We start from the raw sequence: 21,481 nt of genomic DNA, 5'->3' as shown, positions 1-21,481 counted from the left end.
TGGCCCCATAGAGTTACATTACGAGACTGCATTACGAGAGGGCCTGCTTAGTACACACTTCTCCTAGCTTGTTCTAGTGATCACTTTTAGACCCCAACTGATCAGTTCTTTACACGTGTCCCTAAGATATAAAAAAATTAAATCTAGAGAACTCAGCAAACCTTTCAATACCGATAAACATTAACAGCTAAAAATAATTTTCTGTTACTTTGTTTAGTATAATTTATGAGACGGAGGATCTTTTATTACAAACAGAAAATATGCAGCGGCCAATAAAAATACATAATATTATATCATATGCAAAAAAACAAACAAAACAAGCATAATCTGCTTCCTGCCTTTTGCATACCTGGCTATAGACATGTGAATGTTTTTGTATCCGATATCCAATGCCCTTTCCCATATCGGCTTCAATTATCAGTGTTCCAGTATCCTGTGGAGCCGCTCGGTGATTGAGATATCACCAGAAACACATTCCAGCTGTCACTACTCACTTGTATTCTTCAGCACTTGCTTTATACTCTACATTGTTAACGGTCGTTTTATATAGAGACCATTTCAATCTATGTAAGTATTTATCATATAATATAAAAATGTAATAAAGAATAAAGTAGCCGTAGTATAAGAAATTGTAAAAGTAACATGGCAACCCCCAGTGGCAGAATAAATATTGCCTACTTTAGGGTGACCCCCTATGGGCACTGTAATGGAAGCTATTAGTAGTTGTCATCCAACACCAAAACATGTAGTCTAATTGAGCAAGGATACAAAATCTGGCCACATGCTAGAGAATGTCAACAGGCATGAGTGGCATGATGTTCCTAATTGGAGTTTTAGACCAGATTCACATAATATGGACAGGTTTTTTTTTTTGCCCGGAATATCGATAAAATCCGAGCATAACCTCAGGTCCAATGACCCAAATTTACAACATCACAGACATTTATGACACAGTCAATACGGGTCATTAGGTCTGTGTGGACAGTATTGGTGGCCATATTATGGTGTGTGTAACTCACAACGTTGTTGTTCTAGATTAGAACACCATGGTATACATTACAAAGCAGTGGTAGAGCTATCTCTGCCTTGGTCTGTAAACTAAGCTACTGGACTTCTATTGATGAAGTAATGACACAATTTCTTTTAGCTTGCCCTACGGTACACATCTGTCATTTGTCATGAACAACTTCCCAAGTAGGCCATTCCCAAGCACCGATAACTACCAAAAGAAAGACTGTTCCACAGATATCTCACCTTTGATAGACATCTAGCACACTCTATCTTGTCACTAAAATGCACAGAAAGATGGCAGAACATGGTCTAAAGCATCATTTAAGGCCGCCAAAGTCATAAGCGTATAGTGTGCTTAAATGGAAGAATATAACTCGCACAAGACGACAGATTAAAGTCATATATCTTAAGGTAAATATTCAAAATTTCATACAACAGTCACAATTCACTGTTGAAAAATGGAACATGAGCTAACAGGAGCTGTTCTGTACAATAAGGTTTTGGACACTGAGAAGGGGAAGCTGAGAAAAATGTCATCTAAATGGATGTTTAAATCTCTAATTACAAAGGGTAAAAAAAGTTTAGCATAAAAAATTATTTTGTACTTTTACACCCAGATGCTATGCTTAGTGCACACCTATGTGTCCATCGATCAGATTTAGAAACCTTTATCATAAAGAGAGATAATACAAAGCAATAATGTATAAGGCAATTCTGGATGAGCCACAAATTCTCCCCCATATGAAGTAATTCTCAGTGAAGAGAGCATCATAAAGATGTATGAAGAGATGGGTCAACCTGCTAAGAGTTCAAGTTCGCACAGACCTGAATGATCAGTATTTGAATCCATCTGCCTGGAGAAGGTGGAATTAGCCCATGCGAACCCAAACTTTTAGCAAGTTCGCTAATCTCTAATGAAGACTTACAGGCCATTCATGCTCCCCTAAGAAGAAAGGATATGCAAAGTATCCACACTTCCTTTCTTCCCAGAATTCCCAGTGATGCATTAACAGCCTGTAAGTTAATATGATATCCTTTTGACACTTTCCTTAAGGAGAACATTACCCTTTTGGTCCCACAATGATAGCCTCACAACAGCCAGCCAGTACTGACAAGGGGCAATAACCTTCAAACAGTTGTCTACAGATGGGTACTCTTTCCTTCTGGAGAGATTTCTGGCTTGGCAGATATACTTAGTCATGTTCGAAGAATTCTAGTTGGAGTGAAACACTGACTTCAAGGGAAAGACACCTTTAAAAGATGGTATGAGAGAGCTTCTTTGCATTTCCTTTCTATGCTATGGGTGGGTTCACACTACGGAATCTGGGCGGACAACCCAGCTCATCTCTGCCAGTGACATAGACTCCATTCTATGGTTGGGCGGGAATGCACGCGGGTGTGAGTGGGGAGAAGCAACAGAATCCGCAGTGTTATCCACCTGGATTCCATAGCCTGAACGCACCATAACGCTGGGTTCACACAGAGTATGACACTGGCCGTTCTGTGACTCGGCCGTGTTACAGAACAGCCGGTACTGCAGTACCGACTGGATAAACTTCAATTCTATAGAATTGGGATGCGGTCGCACATGGATGCAGCTCCATTGAACACAATGGAGCCGCACTCTTCATTGAGTGGCCGCGATTAAACGAATTGTGGCCGCACAAAACCTGCATGTCAGTTTTTTGTGCGCACACTAGGAATCCCGGCCAGAGTGTACTATGTGTATACACTCCGTCCGGGATTCCCTCTGACTGCAGTACAACGTAAGTTTTGTATTAATCGGCAACAATGGCTGTGATTTATACAAAACTTACGTGGTGTGAATGTAGCCTAAGGCAGTATCTCTCTCTATATGATACAAGTACACTCCCTTTGACAGTATCCCATAATAAAATATAATATCTCTTAGAATAAAATATCCTTTGGCTATTGCTTGGATTACATGACCCGTGTCACAACTGCCATTATTTCCGCCATTCGTACATCACAGTCACAACAAGCTACATCTATAGTTCCATTCAACCCGATTGTGTTACATTCAATAAGTAAGCTATGTGAGGTGTATCACATTTAGATATTTCCTTATATATATTAAAAACATCTGCTGGATATAGAGCTTATTTTAGCTGACATTAAGCCATTCATATGTTCAAAGATAAGGAGTACTTCTTGGCCTCAGTGAAATCACTCTCTGTGATTCCCTTAAGACCCTTCTTATTTCCCTCAGCTCACCATGGAATACATTGCAGAAGTCTTGTTTTACGCATCCAAATTGTTTCAGTATGAGTGAAGAAGTGAAGAAAACAGAAAAGTATGTTGGTAATATTAAAGGAATCTGTTTGTTTTATATCTTTGCCAAATCTAAGTGGGAATGGATGACACATCCAAGTCTTGCAGGACGCAGGCATAGTAGACACTATGTACAGCCTGCGACATGATTACCAATGGGCTAAAAATAAGGACTCTCGCATTGTAGACACCCATGAGTCATCCGGGACGGAGCTGCTGTACTACACAGTACCAGGTGTTGTATGAATAACCAGGGAATGTTGACTGCGCACATTTTAAAGTGAGATCTTGTTGAACCAACCAAAGAACTTTGTAGAAATCTCCCGGATCACGGATCTTTGCACCCACTCCTTGTCTATTATAGTATGGATGCCATTTGGTTTACATGAAGAAGAGATCTTACAATAGAATGATGTACAGATTTCCTGTGCACGGACGATGTAACTATATTCTGCTAGCACCGTGTAGGGATAATTCCTGAAACCCCAGACATCTTAGTGTTTAGTCATTTTAAGGAAAAATTCAGTAAATAGCTGAAAGTGTTCTATAATAACAAGACAGCATTTAGTTTCCAGGTGTCAGTGAAGTAGGGAGGGAGGAGACATTATAGCTTGTAGCTATTCATGAGCTTGGAAAAGCCTGTTTGATCTTTATACCAGAGAATAAAAGTATTATTGTATGATGTGGAAGCACAGACAGATATATAAAAGGTACCATGTGTCTTCTTGCCCTCACAGCATCTAACAGAGTCAGTAGTTTGGTCCTGAACTACAGCTGACAGATTCCCCTTAAAGTGACTGTACCACCAGTCCCAGGCTGAAGCACTGGACCCACCGACCCACCCTTAGTGGGAAGAAACCCCAGCCCCTCCATGACGTGACTGCATTAGAATCAATGGAACCCAATCATAGAGGGGCTAGGGGCTAGGGTTGGCCCGCCTCCAGTGCTTCAGCCTGGGCCTGGTGGTGCAGTCACTTTAAACTCCTATGGAAATAATTGGGAACTTAAGGGTTGCCACCTCTGCACTGACCAGAGAAAGCCAGGCTACAGCATTTCAAATGGGTGCGGGTTATACCCATTCATTAGGTTTCATAACGGCATGTGACCGCTGCAGCCAATCAATGGCCTCAGCTGTAACATGCGGTCCTTCCTTACAGTAAGCTTTTTCACTTGGCAGACATTTTTCTTGATTTCCGTGCATGCTTGGTTCGGCTAAGCATGCCTGAGTTTTAGGTGTCGCATTTTTTTTCTAGACATAACAAGAGGGTTCTCCTTTTCTCAACATCATCAGCTAGGAGACCTCCATACACATAAGATAGAAAAGCAGCGTCTCCCCATGAAATGCAGGTCTTGTGAAATGAAGTCTTATGGCATGTGACACAATAAGACACATAAGTCATCTGAGCCATCTCCTTGTCACCACTAATGAAAAAAACCCAGTCTGTTACATAACGTGAAGTGAATAACTTCACACTGTACATGGGTTTTCCAACTTCAGGCAATAACTACTTTTTGGTGACCCTACACTGATGTATGATGAGAAGGAATAAACATACAATAATCACTGGAATCACAAGTACTGAGTAATATACCATATAACCTTTCATTAATATGCCCAGAAAGTTGCAGGGTATTTAAAGGGGTTTTCCAGTTTTACTTGAACAAAGCTAAATCACTGAAAAGGAAAACTGTGTGAAACTTACCAATATGCCCGGCTCCAAGATCATCAATGAACGGACACTTTGTTTACATGGAGAGGCGGTGAGGGTGTGTTCACATGGCTTCAGTTGCAGCTATTGAATACAAAGCCAGGAATGGTTATGAGAAGAGGGGAAGGTGCATTATACATGTCTTCCATACATATCATTACTTCCTGGCTTAAAAATCTGAATGTGTAAACACAAACCGAAAACTGGTCCAGAAGACGGTCGTACAATCATATTTCTGCATATGTATGGTTCTTATGTACGTTTTTTTTTTTTTTAACACAGTAGTGTTGTAAGGACGTGCACACATATGTGTGGCTGGGTCCTCTCTAGTCTGATGAGAGCTACAATCTGATTGGTTGTTCCTCTGTGTGCCTTGTATATGGACTCCATATACAAGGCACACAGAGGAACAACCAATCTGATTGTAGCTCTCATCAGACTAGAGAGGAACATATTATGGAGCCCCTTGTGTTTATCTGCAGCCAATGGGACATCATATCTGAGAGTAGATCCATGTATTTCATGTTGAAAAATTATTGTTGGTAGGTCGCCGATCGTTCACAAATCTGTTTGTGTAATAAGTCGTTCGCAGATAAAACATGTTGTGTGGGTCGTCCTGGGGAACGATTGACGACCACAAAAAGCATTGTTTATAACATTGGTGAATGTAATAACATTTATTTGTAACGCCCCCTAATACCAGAGCGCTAAACTATCATTAGTTATCACTAGCAATCAATCATTATAGAGAATCCTTAAATGATAATCACACCGTGTAGTAAAGCCTTTAGTTAAGGGAATACACTGATAACAGGAGAAGGAAGCCTTTTTGTCTAGGTTTGTGCAAGGTTTGTTGAAATACCGAGAATAAGAGTTTTATTCAATTTTTTTTTCTCTTGAAAAAAGGGCTAGGGCTTAGTTTCAGGTTATGTCTTATTTTCGGAATATGCCCTTATACTGTAGCCCAGTGCAACAGTAGTTAGTTGCCATACTGGACGTCCCACTGTTGTTAGACTCCTAAACTGTAAGCTCCCCTGTAGCTAGGCCCCCATACTGTATAGATCCGCCCTCTGTAGTTGGTCCCCATACTGAATACATCCCCCTCTGCAGGTAGTTACCATACTGTATGCCTCCCTTCCCCCTCTGTAGTTAGTTTCAGAGAAATATGGTATCAGTGACTATTTAAAGGGGGTTTCCAACATTAGCATATAATGACATATAATGACCCCATAACACCCTAATATTTTTGTAAATGATTTGGGGCAGTTCCCAACTATCTGTAAACCTGAAAGCCTGGTCATGTGACCTCCCAAGCAGTCTTCAGAGTGTCTATATGACATGACATGTCATTCATAGGACAAGTTACAGTATCTTCTCAGTCTTTACAAAGTGCACATTGAAAATGTCATCACTACTGATATCATGCTCATCACCCGCCTCCAGTCATCTTCACCCAACCCTACATCCTTGGCGCTAGTCCGACGTAACAACGTCACTATAGTTGTTATGCCAATTGCCTACCTAAAGCCTTCTTCTTAAGAGCTCATGCACCTGTCACACATCTCTGATCTAGTCTGGAGGAACAAGATCTTGTCACGTATGACACTGCACAGGGATGACAGCAGCTACTTAAAGTGAATTTCTCAGCTTTGCTAAGTGCCAGAGAATGTTTCTTATATGTTCTAGCTTTGTTACATGTCAGTGAATATTTCTTATATGTTCTGAAAAGTCTGTTAGTGTATGTTGTTGTTCCCAGCAGCCTGATTTTGAAAGTGGTGCTGTCACTTACTAGGTGCTTGTATACCTTTCCCTGCATAACATCTCTTAAAAGTGTTGCTAGGTATTTGGGCTTTCCAAGGGATATGTTGGTTTAGTGATCTGGTGGTGCAAAGTCAAACGACTAAAAACAAAAAAAAAACACAAACACAAAACCCATCTAAAAGCATCGAGAAAATTATATTCCCCCCCACAGTGTTATGTTCGGCTGGAATATTGTTGAGCTCTGTTTTACCAAAACTGAAATTGTAAATACTCCCGACCTAACAAATCTCACATAGCGACCACTCCAAAAGTAGCAAATTGGAAGTAAGGAAACCTCAAGGTTACTACCCCAAAGCTCAAAGGCACATCTCATGATTCATAAGCAGTCAAGTCATCACAACCGCTTCTTCTTTTTGGAGGGCAAAGATTTGCTGAGAAAGTCAATACTGATTTTTTATTTTTTTTGCATAGACCAAGAACTATGCAAACAAATACCAAAAAACTAAGATAAATCATAAGATAAGATCAGAAGATCAGAAAACAAAGATAAATCATAAGAATATGTGTATCCTGATAAAGCCACCAGAGCCAAAAGTGGACAGAAGTGCGCTGTTCTACCACAGGAGGAATGTGAAGATGAGGATGAAGAAAACAGAATAGATGAAGCTATGGTCATTGAGTAAAATGTTTTCCCTCAACAATCTAAAGAGCCGTCATCAGAGGAAGAAGTTGGAAGCCACAGAAAAGTCTGTCTAGACACAGCAGGCTAAGAGATCCATTATTGGCTATGTTCACACAGGGTATTTCCATCAGTCTTTTGGTCAGTATTCTTTCAACCTAAACCAGGAGTGGAACTGACAGGTCAACACTATAATGGAAAAATTTCAGTTTCTGTGTTTTCAATCCACTCCTTGTTTTGGTTGACAAAAGACTGATGGAAATACTATGTGACCATAGCCATAATCACTTCCAGTTCAGTTAAATTCAGAGTAACATTGTCACATATAGTCTGACACGATCATACTTACTATCTACCTTATGCCAAGGAACAAAAGTCAATGTAGCACAAAATGTAATAACCAAAATTATTCAATACAAGACCTATTTTGCCAATATCACCAGTTCATAGTGATCTACAGCATTTAGAAGGTGAAGCAGCCATATTGGATTAGTCTCCGCTAACCACTTCTACTGTCATCATTCCAACTGACCATACAGCAAGAACTTAGGAAGAGATGTGCACAGTGTCGGACTGGGGTATCTGGAGCCCACCAGAGGAAATGATCTTGGGGGCCCACCAATAAAGAACCAGTGAAAAAAGACATGTCAGTAAGTGTTATTGCAGGTTCTAAAGCTGGTGGCCCAATGGAGAATTCTCCGGTCCTCTGCTTGCCAGTCCAACACTGCATGTGCACCTACTAGATCCCTTTTGTCACACTGTGGAGTTGTAGACTTTACATAGTATGTGGTTTGTGTGTCATCCGAAATCTTTTTGGATGACATGGTGGCTAGGACTCAGTTAGCGGCATTGGATTACTGCAGAAGGCAGTTGTAAATCAGGGAAGCTGTAAGAACATTACACCATCATGTGAAATACTACAAAGGTAGAAAGGCTGGGATTGTTAGGCGTTCACTGATGACATTTTCAAAGAAGTTGTCTTTTGCACTTCAGGAAAAAGAAGAACGGGTCTCTAAATGACCCGGCCTCAGCTCCAGTCCCTATACCTGACACACCTGACCTGATGAGGGAGCATCAGTCCAGATATTAACCATAAATTGTCTCTTTTGATAACTATTCTGAACACTTTGTTTTCATTAGTTGATAATACAAGTACAAATATGAGACCGCACAGTGTATTTCTCTTTAATAAATGGAATATAATAGGGGTAGGGAACCTTGGCTCTCCAGCCAGTGGTGTAGCTACCATAGAGGCAGGGTAGGCAGCTGCTATGGGGCCCGTACAGGAGGGGGGCCCAGGGGAGAAGATAAGAGGTGTGTACTCTGCTTAACCCCTTATGTATTGCATTGTGTAAGTGAGCCAATGTTTACTTACAAGCTGCAACACAAAAAAAGGGTTAACAAGTAGAAGATCTCTGCTTCACTGCTCTGATAACCTCTGACCTCTGTTCTCCAGCTGCGATCAAGTAGGAAAGTAAAATGTGCAGAGCTCCATGCAGAGGTCAGGGGTTATCAGTGCACCAGTAGTAAAACATGTGTATATATATATATATATATATATATATATATATATATATATATATATATATGCAGTGCTTTGTGTTGTGCATAGGGGAGGGGGGCCCCTTAAAATTTTTTGCTATGGAGTCCCATGAATCCTAGCTGCACCCCTGTCTCCAGCTGTTGCCAAACTGCAACTCCCATCATGACTGGACATGGCAAAGCATGATGGGCGTTGTAGTTTAGCAACAGCCAGAGAGCCAAGGTTGCTTACCCCAGGAATATAACCTTTATTTATTAGTAAGTTATAACAGTATATTACTACATTATAGATACACAACCATAGATATATATATATATATATATATATATATATATATATATATATATATATATAGTTATAGATAATTATAGATAAGTAGAACTGTATTGTACTAGGACTGTGATGTAGATGTGCAGGGGATGCAGACAAGTGAGTGTGCCAGGAAGTACAGGGAGGAAGCATGTGATGAGAGGAGGACTGGGCAGGAGCAGAGGGTGTAGTAGGCGGCATACAGCATGCTAAAGAGATGTACTGGGCGGGAATACAGCCTGCTAGGAGGAGTAGTAGAGGCAGGGCACTGCTGACACTCCTCCACCCTGTCAGCCTCAGTGTACAGTGAGCAGCAGGAGTAATGGGGACATAAAAGAAACCACAAAAACACATGAAGGTATTGGATTATCCTTCCTTCTGCATAGATACAATATATCAAGCACTAATGACTGCCATATAAACCCTTTAAGCTGACACAGACGTGACATAGTCTTATTCCCTATGCTGCAGGAGGTTTGCAGATCTCTGTCCTCTTCAGCTTAACCCTTTCAGCAGCTCCTCCCCTGTATACGCACAGCTCCATGTACCGCGGCAGGAAGCGTGTGAGTGCGCTTCTGCGTCTGATGTGTACAGGGCTCTGCTGATTGGGACCTGCAGCAGCCAACCCCGGAGGCCCCGCCCTCTGTGTATGCAGTGTGGCGCTGGCTTATGATATTATTGCTATTTTTGTCCGGGCTCCGCCTCCTGCCGAGCTATTTCTGTCAGTCTGAGCTCGGGGCAGTAACCATGCTGTGTGCACACCCAGAGCAGCCCGCCTGCACAGCCCCTCACAGCAGCCAGGGCAGGTGAAGCCGCCGCCAGTCCCAGCACTTCTTCATCTGAGAACTCCCTGCCCCCTTTCCCTCCTCCTCCCTCCCGAGCCTGTCGTCTCTTCCTCGGATGGCATGCAGACTTTCCGTGCCCCTCTGTGCTGCTGAAGTGTAGGCTATCCTGAGCTTGGAGCCCTGGTTGGATTGCCGCTATTAGCTCAGGGTATGGTGCAATCTTAGAGGATTTCCAGCCAATGTGACATCGTGGGGCCCCCTCCCTACCCAGCAGTGAGAAGAGTGCCCAGCACAGGGGACCTGCTGCCAGCCCTTCCTACTCGCCCCCATGCCTGGATTACATCAAATGTTAAACACCATTTACGAGGCTGATTCCGCTTCTTCCACAGATGGCATCAGAAGGGGTGAGCCGGGAGTGAGGATTGGGCACAAGAGTGCTGCCAGCGGAGCAGGTAGGGCGCTCTCTTCTCTGTATCATCACAAGCTGTGAATATGGCTTTTTGGCTGCAGGGAACTACAGGTCTCAGCATGCCCTGCCAGGTTTTGCATAGATTTCATAACTTCATAGTGCATAAATTGTTTGTTCCTAGACAAGTTGTAAACCAGGCTTCATGCCCTCACACCTTGTGTTAGTAAACTTTGAGCCCTAGTGCCCACACCCTAGACACCTACCTAGCTGAACCATCCCATAGCATTGTGTCATCCATAAAGTCTGGGGTCACAATGATTCATATTTACTCATATATATAAAGTGACACTCAGGCTTTGCTATTCTCAGCCCTTGCACAGGAGTGGCCTATGACCTGCACAGCTTGCCCCAAGGTAACTGAAACATGAGAGGGATGGAGCCATGACCTTTGTAAAGCTTGTTCTTCCTGTCCCATAAACCCTACCTACTTACATATGTCTTACAGTAACTGCATGGACATCTGGGGGTTTACCCTTGAAATGACAGATCACCTTGACCTACACACAGCCCCTCTCAGGTGTCAGCTTTAGATGGGGGAGGGGGGGGGTGTTACCTTCTGGTGTCTAATGTAAACAACATAAACACTATAGTCATTGTTATGATTTGAAGGTTGCACTTTAGAAACATTGTATCACTGTGTAACAACTGATGTAAGGAGTATATAATATTATGACATGATTAATAATAAACAGTATATAGTATAGGGAACTTTTTAGCCACAAATATTTGCATAATATAAACACAATGCATTATGGGATCTTTACAGTCTCTGGAAACATTAAGCTGATTGTACATATTAAAGTTGGGCATGTAAAGGTGGTGCTGGCAGCCAGAAGTTGTCCTGATGCCCCCTGTTATTATGGGAGCAGCTGTTGGATAAGTCCAGTGCCATTTTTATCCAGGAATCTACTAAAATAGCCAAATAGCTCTTTGCTATTAACAATGATAGTTATAGATATAGATTATTGTTTCAAGATCCTGCCCCATGATATTACCCATTAGAAGAAACAAGGACCAGATAGAGCGGATGCTTACCTGTTTTTTTGTTTTAGGGATCAGAGGTGTGTCTGCCGCTTATCTTGTTCTGTATTATCCCTATGGCCCATCTAATACAGTAGTATTAATAAGTAATTGCATTTATATTACATGTTGTGATAGGATAAAAAAGCAATCCAAATGACCAACAGACCAAAGCAGATAGCAGAACTATCCATTATACCCAATACATTAGGACATCACCCCACACATCTATATAGTTTCTGCAGTTTTGTCTCATTTTTCAGCAGAAACTCATGTAAGCTTACCTGGTAGTAAATGGCTCCAGTGTAATACAACAATAGATAACTGATAATCCTTACACACTTCTTTAGGTTCCAACATCTTATTTTTGGAGGAGGCCTGGGTGTAATGTTTTCACTTAAAGTGGAGCAAGCTTAGCTGCGGCTGCTATGTGCCTGAATTCTCAGGAAGCCTCACATGTGAGAAGAAGCAGATGTCTGGGGCAGGCATTTCTGAGCCCTCTGCTTCCAGAGAATTAGGATCTTTTTACATTACTTACTAATGTAAGCAGAATGTTTGGCGTCACCATGACCAGGAAAAGAGCCTGGGATCAGTTTTGCATAGCGTTAAAAAAAAATAAAAAAAATTTGAATACGTAAAATAAGTTGAATTCCCTGAAAAGGATGACGGTGGAAAAGGAGGAAGGAACGTCAGGTTCAAAATGTTACATGACTGAAAGAAAAGCAGCAGATGCTCGGAATGCAATGGAAAAATGTAAACATGCAAGCGGTACATAGAAGTTTATTCTGAGAAGAAGCCACAAGGAAACAAAAATGGCCAGACTGGTTGGGCCTGTTAGTCATCATGAGCAGCATTTCAAGTGAGAAATACTTTTTTATAAATAGAGGCATATTTAGCATTACTAGGTCACTCATTACATGGCTGGGTGGGGGCAGGGGGAATTATGCATTGCTGCTCTCTGGTTATGTACAGTTAAGGATATATGCAACATCCTGCAGCTGCTATGTGACTCAAGGTGACAGAAGGGCTAACTTAGATGAGCACCTTGAACCCTGGCTGGGGGTACAATGAGCCTATCATGGGCTCCCACCAAGAGAGGACTGCAAGCACGTACATTACTGTCCCACAAGCAGATGGGTACTGTTAATGTTATGCCTTAGTCACACTCCCATATTAAAAAATATGCGTCAAATTCAGAGGCATAATACAGAGATTTATTTTTTTAATGCTGTTTCATTTTTTTAAGTTCTGCGTTATATATAATCTATTTCCTTTTTTTGCTAAAGATTTTAGAAAAAGCATTCACTGAAACATCACTGAAATACTAGTAGCGTTTTTTATTTAACTTATCAGCTCTGTAGGCTAACAGCAGTATCAATTCGGATTAACTGTATACTGCTGCTGATTGAAAGAAAAAGTAATATAAAAAAAGAGAAATATCAATAAAAAGTATGAAAAGAGAATTATGAATACATTTATTTAAAAGTATGGGCAATGCATCTAACAAAACAGAAATAACAACCAAATATGAGGTGTGAATGAGGCCTGATTCACACACTTGGTATTCATTCAGTTTTTGTTTTTATGTTTGCCTCTAAAGGAGGAATCTTAAAAAAACAAAAACAAAGAAAAAAACACCACAACAAACAAAAACCGGTGAAATGTTATAAATCCTTTAGCTGTTTTGTTTATTTTACTGAAAATCTTCGGATTCTGTGAGTTATATAATTTTGGGTTACAATGATACCTTGCCTGGGAGCCGTTCTATGCTGGCCTAAGCTTACCGGACTATAGACTACAAACTGCACAGTGAACTGATGGGTGAATATGTTTTGTGAGTGTTTACTGAATATGCTAGATTCATGGATGAAAAAAAAGAGCATTGGGAAAAGCTTATTCCAAGTTTGTGGTGCGTTTTTATATACTAGACTGCAGTACCAGGAACAGCCACTACACAATGTATGGTGCTATACCTGGTAAAAAAAAAGAGGCTGCATGGCTTGCCCAAGCCCCATGGACTTTTCAATCAGCTGATCAGTGGGTAATCTCAGGATAAGCCATACAACCAAAGCCATAGAACATGTCTTGAAATGAAAATTGAAAAGAAACAGAGATCTATTGAATCGGGGTCCTCAGTTCTCTCCTATAGCACGGATGTTTTATTTTTAGTAAACTATGTGTATGCTTAAGATTTTCACTGTTTCTTGGAGGGGAGAATGGAGGAGAGAACAATTACTGTTGACATATACAATCTTACAGTTTCTAGGCACTTCCTCTTGTGGGACAATTATTTTTATTCACAAACTTCCTGTTCTGTGAGATTTATTTTGGCACATACCTGCATTTTCTGTAGTTGTGTAGCTCCAGCTGAACGCATATGATGGTCTTGTAATAACACCTATATTTACATAGCACTGATTTACATCAGATACATTATACTGATGGAAATCGACATAGTACTTAGACATGAAAAGGCCCCTTGGCAGTTTCTGGCTGGAGGTGGTATTCAGTGTTATGTTGTACAGTAAATCCTCGTGAGGTGTGAGCTGCTAAAACCAATAGACAGTTTATTTTATTATTCTTCCATTCATTTGATTTACGTGCAGCCTCTTACTGTATGTTTTAAAATGGACCCCATTCATATGCATAGAGCCGACTTTTAATTCATATGAATATACCCAAAGTTTTCACTTTGAGGCAGAAAACTGTTTTTTACTGAATATTATTTTCAATTAATTGTCCCAGTAATTAATATACTAATATTAGTTTTTATTTGGAATGGTTACACAATGCTCCCCTTTCTAGATAGTGCTGTTACCTATTTGTTATGGTGCTCCCTGGGGTTCTTTTGATTCTCCCTTAAAATAATAATAAAGAAGCCACTTCCAGTGCACTCATTCTTATTGGCTGGAATGCACAATAACAAGAAATCTTCCCACTTGTGCACAAAATGATTCAGGGCAGGGGGACAGAGCTGCTGAGCATGTGTAACCAAGAGCACTAGACTCATGAGGTGGACGGTTTGAGAGGGAGAATCAAGGGACCAGCAGGGGGCGCTATAATGGTTATATAACTAAGCTGTATCTAGAAATTCAAATTAAAAAAAAAAAAAAAACTTTTCCTTTAAACTCATATTTTACATAAATGTATATATATTCTCGACATATTCCCTTTAAATGAAATGGCAAAGATAATTAATTTAAACATATTGACAGGACATGTTGGTAATTTTTGAGCCTTTTTTGAGGAGTTTTCATATGACATAGCCACAGAGACAATTTTTTTTTTGTTCAGAATTATTGTTGCTCATTTTTATTACTTCTTACTGAACAAGGGGCAGTAACACGGAGTAAAACTAATGGAATTCCACAGAGAGTTCCGCTGCGGAATCCCACTAGTCTCCATGTCATAAGGCAGTCTATGAGAGAAACAGATTGCTGATCTCAGGGAGACCAGCCAAACGATAACACTGCCGGCTGCTAGTTAAAGCGCTTAATTCAGTGAAATCCTAGGTGCATTGCTCCCTGATAAACATGAATATGCAAAAGAAGAGCCTGCGGAGCCTTATTTAAGCGTCTCGAAAGACAGGACTAGCCAGATATCCTTCCGGGAAGGACCCAGCCAAGGGGTGGCTTCTGTAAGGAAACCACCAAAACCACCATATTAAGTGGCAGTATAAGTCAATATAATGACAAGAGATGAACCAAGGCCAGGTATCCATCCACAGACAGCTGTTTCGGGGTGTTGCCCCTCATCAATGTGGAGCAGGATTCTGGCTAGATGGGAGCAATGCCTAGTATAGTCATAGGAGAAACAGATCACTGATCTCAGGGAGACCAGCCAAACGATAACACTGCTGGCTGCCGGTTAAAGCACTCACTGCAGTGAAATCCTAGGTGCATTGCCCCCTGGGAAACATGATTATGCAAAAGAAGAACCTGTGCAGCCATAAGGCAGTCTATGGGAGGGCTTGTGCGCCTCCTCTCTCCGCGCCTCTCTGCTCAGAAGAATTGACATGTCAATTCTTTGAGTGGAGAGGGACGGAAGTGGAGGCACATAGCGGAATTCTGCCAATTTAACTCAGTGTGAACATACCCTTACACTTAAGAGATGACAAAGATGCAAAGGCTTAATAGATTGTTGAGTTCTTGCCAATCATCAAATCATACTGGTGCTTTGTTTGGGACAATGAGTCTGGCGTATATACTGCAGAAAAAGATGCCAACACATGAAGATTTTTTTTTTTACCTATTCCCTCCATTGAGTGCAGATTATCTTTACCCACTTAGCTACACCAGGCCTTAGTGTGGGCCATCCTTGCCTTGTACTTGATCACCACCTGTTCTTTTTTTGTAATCTTTGTATTAGTATAAAGGGCTGATTCCTGATACCAGCTTCTGTGCAGCTGTAATCTTATAATAGCTGCGTCTATTCTACTCGGAAACACGCTCAAATTTCTAAATACAGTCTCTTGCAAAGAACAAAAGGTTGCCTTCAAAAAAGCAAACACAAAGGGCCTGTTTGGGCAAGTGCTTGGGTTTATGGGATGTCATTTACATGAAATAATTTGGAAACTGAAGGAGATATAAATAGTTCCCTGGTTGGGTTCTCAGGCTGCTTTACTGCATTTAGGAAATCGTGTACCAAAAGCAATTATTCTGTGTTCTGGCAGTGATAGCTACATGTGATCATCAAGTCAATGCTGGACTGATGCCAGGTGGCAGGGACTAATGCACTAGAAAGGTTAGTATTGACAAGTACATTTTTAGTGTTCTAGCTAAGGATGATTGCTGTATGAAAATAGGAGAAAAACTCTGGGAAATTTAAATATCCAGTACAAATATCAGCTATTCATCAGTTTATAAGACTAAGTGGATATCCATGTTTATTCCCATCATATATGGTTATGACACATTGCTTGGAGACACCATAACATTATGATTGGTGGCCATAGTAACTGCAACATACAGTAGCCCTCTGCATAGTGTACCATAAGACCCTGTTCACACTGAGCAAATTCAGCGAAATCCCGCCTGCCTCAGTGTCAAACAGAGCGTCTATGGGAGGGCTTGCGCGCCTCCACTCTCCACCACTCTCCACTTAAAGAATTGACATGTCAATTGTTTGAGCAGAGGAGCGCGTGCCCACCTGTAAATGCGCTGTTTGACACTGAGGCGGACGGAATTTCTCCAAATTTGCTTAGTGTGAACAGGCCCTTACATTATGAAGTGAATGTGGAGTTGGTCCAGGAGCTGAGCCTTCTTTATGTGTGGTGGGAACCGCTGCGGACACCAGCCATCAGCAGCCAGGATTGGAGATTACTGTGATCCTACGTAACCTCTAGATGTCATAGGTTAAAGCAACCATGACATTTAGTTGATAAGGTTACTGGCGGTAGTCCTTTCTCTTCTTTCATCTTATCACAGTCATCAAAAGTGCCAAACAGATGATAGGACAGCTGGGGGAATATACCCCATTATTGGGCAGACAGATGGCAATATATATTATCACTTAAAAAACTAAAAAAAAACTGCTTAATTAAAGTTATTAAAAAAACCTTAATGACAACCCCACAAGAATGGGCAAAAATTCAATAATTGGTATAGTTGATAACATCCAAACTAAAAAATTGTACATGATCTATCCTGCATGGTGAAAACAATGCCCAATGCTAGAATTGGAATTTCAGCTCTACTCCCCTCTTAAAAACATGAATAATAATAAAAACAACAAGATTTACCTCTACGCCAAAACATAGATAATCCTTCAAAAAACGAGCCCTAACACTGCTCTATTGAGACACAAAAAGAAAGTTTAGAGGAGAATATGGGTAAATTTGGTATTGGTATTGGTATAGCATATTCCTCTGGTACTGATCTGCAGAAGGAAGCGCTATATCGCTTAGCGAATCAATTATAACAGGAAAGAGAATATTTGATATTACGTAACCTACAATAAGTGTAAAAAGCCGCCTGATGTCAGAGAGAAAAATAAAATGGTAAAAGTTCAGGTTAATGTCAGAGGAGAATGATATTCTGTATTACTGATATATTCACAATAGACAAGGCACATTGTTCACCTTTAGGAAAAAAAAAATGTTTGCACGTATTTTTGGAAACTAAAGGTAAAATGTAAGAAAAATATACAATATACCCCCCTACCAAGATGTTGGTGATAAACTTTCCTAGGCTCCTAAATGGCAAATTGGGCCATATTGGTTATTAACCAACTAAAGTAGACCAATGCTGCGTTTACACGGGACGATTATCGTTCAAATTTTCGCTATAACGATCGCATTTGAGCGATAATCGTTCCGTGTAAACACAGCAAACGATCAGGCGATGAGCGAAAAATCATTCATTTTGATCTTTCAACATGTTCTCAAATCGTCGTCCGTCGTTCGCTAAATATTCGCAGATCGCTTCGTGTAAACAGTCTTTAAAAGATTCACCCTATGTGAAAGGTGGGTTTACACTACCTTAAAAACGATTGCAATAACGATTTTTCTTACAAATCTTCTAACGTTTTTTCTCCATCTAAATGCTGATCGTTATAAAAATAAAATCGTTGCTTCGAAATCGTTAATCGTTTGAATTATCGGCGAATTATCGTTCCGTGTAAACCCAGCATTAGGCTTAATTCACATTAGCTTTAATTATTTATAAATGACAGCTTTGGTGGATCAGTTGTGAATCAGACCATACCAGAACCCACTGACTTTCAAAGGGTTTGTCAGCACTACTTTTACTGTAAACATTAACTTTTCCTTGGGTCTTGTATAACCAGGCAGCACAACCTTTACCCCCACTTGCTTCTTTATGTGAGGACGGCTTAAAAAATGGCTAAAGTATCAACTTACGGAGCATCAGGAATGCTGAAAGCCCACTGAACTCTGCCAAACAAACAAAGCATCTTTCAGCCACTCTTCAGAAATAATGAGTTGGCTAATCTTATTGACCAAGCCCTATATACAGTACACACTGTCAAAATGATGGCCGTTTTTATTAGACGGCCATAATGGAACAACATATAACGACCGTTATTTGTCGTTAAATGACAGCCGTTCAATAAGACGGTGTGTTAACATAGCCTATGACTGAGCACTATGGCAGAATATTTATGGTTGATATTGTAATCACTATGTACTATGAGACAAATGCTGTAAACTGTAAGTGGTCTACATTTGTCCCTGTTGTTGTTTGCGCTGTTTAATATCGTGCTGTTATGTGCTTTACACTAACCAGACAGTATGTAATTAAATGCATTTAATGTATACCTGCAATGAAATATGATTGCCACAAGATGCCACTAAAACACCATAGACTATAGAGACTGTGAGCAGGAAGTTAGTAGTGGGGTAAAAACCACATGGATTGCCTGGGGGGGGTCAGAACACTTTAGGTCCCATTAAAGGGCTAGTCCAGCTAATTATTTTTTTCTTTCAAATCAACTGGTTTTAGAAAGTTATATAGCTTTATAATTTACTTCTATTTAAAAATCCCATGTCTTCCAGTACTTATCAGCTGCTGTATGACCTGCAGGAAGTGGTGTATTCTTTTCAGTCTGACACAGTGCTCTCTGCTGCCACCTCTGTCTATGATAGGAACAGTTCAAAGCAATAGTAAATCCCCATAGAAACCTTTTCTGCTTTAGGGTGGGTTCACACTAAAGAATTCTCGCAGATAAACTCCGCGGAATTCCGCAGTATGTCCATGCGCACGTCCGCCCGCCTTTCCGCTGGCTCCATAGACACCATTCTATGGGCCAACGTATTCCGATCTGCGACGAAAGAAGTGACAAGTCAGTTGTTTCGGCGGATAGAGGAATACGCTGGCCCATAGAATGGTGTCTATGGAGCCGGCGGAAAGGCGGGCGGCCGTGCGCATGGACATACTGCGGAATTCCGCAGAGTTTATCCATGAGAATTCTGTAGTGTGAACCCACCCTTAGGCAGTTCCTGACACAATGGTGGCAGGAGAGAGCACTGTGTAAGGCTGTACAGAATGAACCACTTCCTGTAGAACATACAGCAGCTGATAAGTACTGGAAGACTTGAGATTTAAATAGAAGTAATGTACAAATTCGTATAACTTTCTGACACCAGTCGATTTTGAAATAAATTTTTTGGCAGAGCCTGGTGGATGTGTACGCAGACTGACTGTTGGACTGTCTGAAGGGAGTACTTACTATGCCTTTTTAGGTGCCATTTAAGGGAAGTACAGGACTACAGTTACCAGTGGGTAATGTGAGCTGGCCAGCATTTGCTGAGATGCAGTGCCATAGCAGTCAGCTACAGGGAAATGTGAACTAGAAGGGAGTTAGGATTTCCCCTTTGTTTTTGAAGAGATAAGTTGCCACCAGAGAAAACACATGAATGTTCAGCCGTGTCATGTGCATGGGGAGAATGGGAAAGATAACTGGATTGCTCAGCTGAAAGGTATTGAAGATGTATAGACGCCCTAATATTGCTGTCTGGTTGAAAACTGTGCGCTGTGTTTCCAGTTTAAGGCTATGTTCCCACTATGTACTAACAACGTCCGTTCTTTAGTGCTAAACTATGGCTGTTGTAAAACTGTGGCCAGAATTAATGATCATGAACATTCATTCTGGCCGTGGTTTTACAACAATGGCTGTTGTTTGCGCTCATCTTTATGTAATGGGAACATAGCCTGAAGAGAAAATGACACTCTGTAAGAGGATCTCTCGCAACGCCGCAAACAACTGACATGTCAGTTTTCTGCAGCCACTATTCATTGAATAGCGGCCACAGAAAACGATGTCAGTGCACACTATGGAGCGAGTGGCTCCGGCCATATGCTCCATAGCATGCAGTGGAGAGTTATGATGCAGGGATGCGCCCGCAGTAGAACTCTGCAGCTGCAAAGATTATCTGGCCGGTACTGCAGGGATGAGACAGGCTGTTCCGTGACCCGGACGGGAGATGGAACGGCCGGTCTCTTCGCTGTGTGCACATAGCCCAAATCTGCTGCAGTCTGATCAGTATATTGTTTCACCATTTTTTTGCATATCTGTAGTTACATATCCACCTGGAATAAATATATTCAAAGAGAATCTCACTCCTAATGTGTGTGTGTGTGTGTGTGTGAAGCTGTGTGTGTGTGTGTGAAGCTGTGTGTGTGTGTGTGTGTGTGTGTGTGTGTGTGAAGCTGTGTGTGTGTGTGTGTGTGTGTGTGTGTGTGTGTGTGAAGCTGTGTGTGTGTGAAGCCTGCCCATGGAGCTCTTACAGTTTTATGTTACAGGACCAGAGACGCTGTACGGCGCTTCCATGCGCACCGTTGTCATACAGCACGTGATTAAGCAATCTTTGTCCTTGCTTATTCAGATTAAAAGTGATTTTCTGTTTCTTGGCAGGATAATATCCGTAAGCTGTCAATCAGTTTTCTAAGAAGCTGTGATAGTATAATTGCTTAAGATCCAAGTATGTGAGATGATCTGTCTGGTTGTACACATAAATCCCTCATTGTTAGGATCTATTCACACAGGGCAGATTTGCTGTATATTTGGTTACATAGCTACATATCAACCTATAACTCTACTGCACAGGTTTCAAACTCGTAACCCTCTGACTGTTGGGCATGATGGAAATTGTAATTTTGCAACAGAATGAGGAAAACGAGTTTGACACCCCTGCCCTACTGTGTTAATCCAGAGAAAGATAAATACTTCTCATGAGGCGGATGTCAGTTGCCCCATACTAGGGGAAAAATGCAATAAGAATGAATCCCTGGATCAACGTCCTCTGGCGTTTTACAGCCCATACTGTAATATTTTATTTGTCAGGAGGGCATCCAGGCTCCTCATGTACAAATAAAGTCCACCACAGATTACAGTTGGGGGTCCTATCCACGAAGCGATAATCAGCTAAATCGGCCTGATTCGGTC

The 21,481-nt window shown here is 41.1% G+C and overlaps 1 protein-coding gene and 1 long non-coding RNA gene across 5 annotated transcripts in view; one reads left to right on the top strand and one right to left on the bottom strand.

The window, feature by feature from the left end:
* The window catches only part of LOC138792626 (uncharacterized), a 59,501-nt gene extending 47,407 nt beyond the window's left edge, over positions 1 to 12,094 (bottom strand). The window contains exons 1-2 of the long non-coding RNA XR_011363167.1: positions 11,863 to 12,094; positions 5,007 to 5,096 (exon numbers count right to left, since the gene is read on the bottom strand). This is a non-coding gene — a long non-coding RNA (uncharacterized lncRNA). The remainder of the gene's footprint in view (positions 1 to 5,006; positions 5,097 to 11,862) is intronic.
* HDAC7 (histone deacetylase 7) overlaps positions 1 to 21,481 on the top strand; it is a 259,547-nt gene that overhangs the window by 159,377 nt on the left and 78,689 nt on the right. For 2 of the 4 annotated variants that reach the window (XM_069970264.1, XM_069970263.1), the window contains exon 1: positions 10,042 to 10,541. The exons of 1 other annotated variant lie outside the window; for it this stretch is intronic. In XM_069970264.1, coding sequence (XP_069826365.1) covers positions 10,418 to 10,541 — 124 coding nt within the window. In that variant the 5' untranslated portion in view covers positions 10,042 to 10,417. Of the gene's footprint in view, positions 1 to 10,041; positions 10,542 to 21,481 lie in introns of those variants that run through there. One more of the 4 variants, XM_069970265.1, reaches the window with a different exon arrangement.

The sequence above is a fragment of the Dendropsophus ebraccatus genome, chromosome 5 (assembly GCF_027789765.1).
Source record: "Dendropsophus ebraccatus isolate aDenEbr1 chromosome 5, aDenEbr1.pat, whole genome shotgun sequence".
Classification (NCBI taxonomy): Eukaryota; Metazoa; Chordata; class Amphibia; order Anura; family Hylidae; genus Dendropsophus; species Dendropsophus ebraccatus.
Note: the sequence above shows the minus strand (reverse complement) of the source record. Positions and strands in the feature narration are given on the sequence as shown.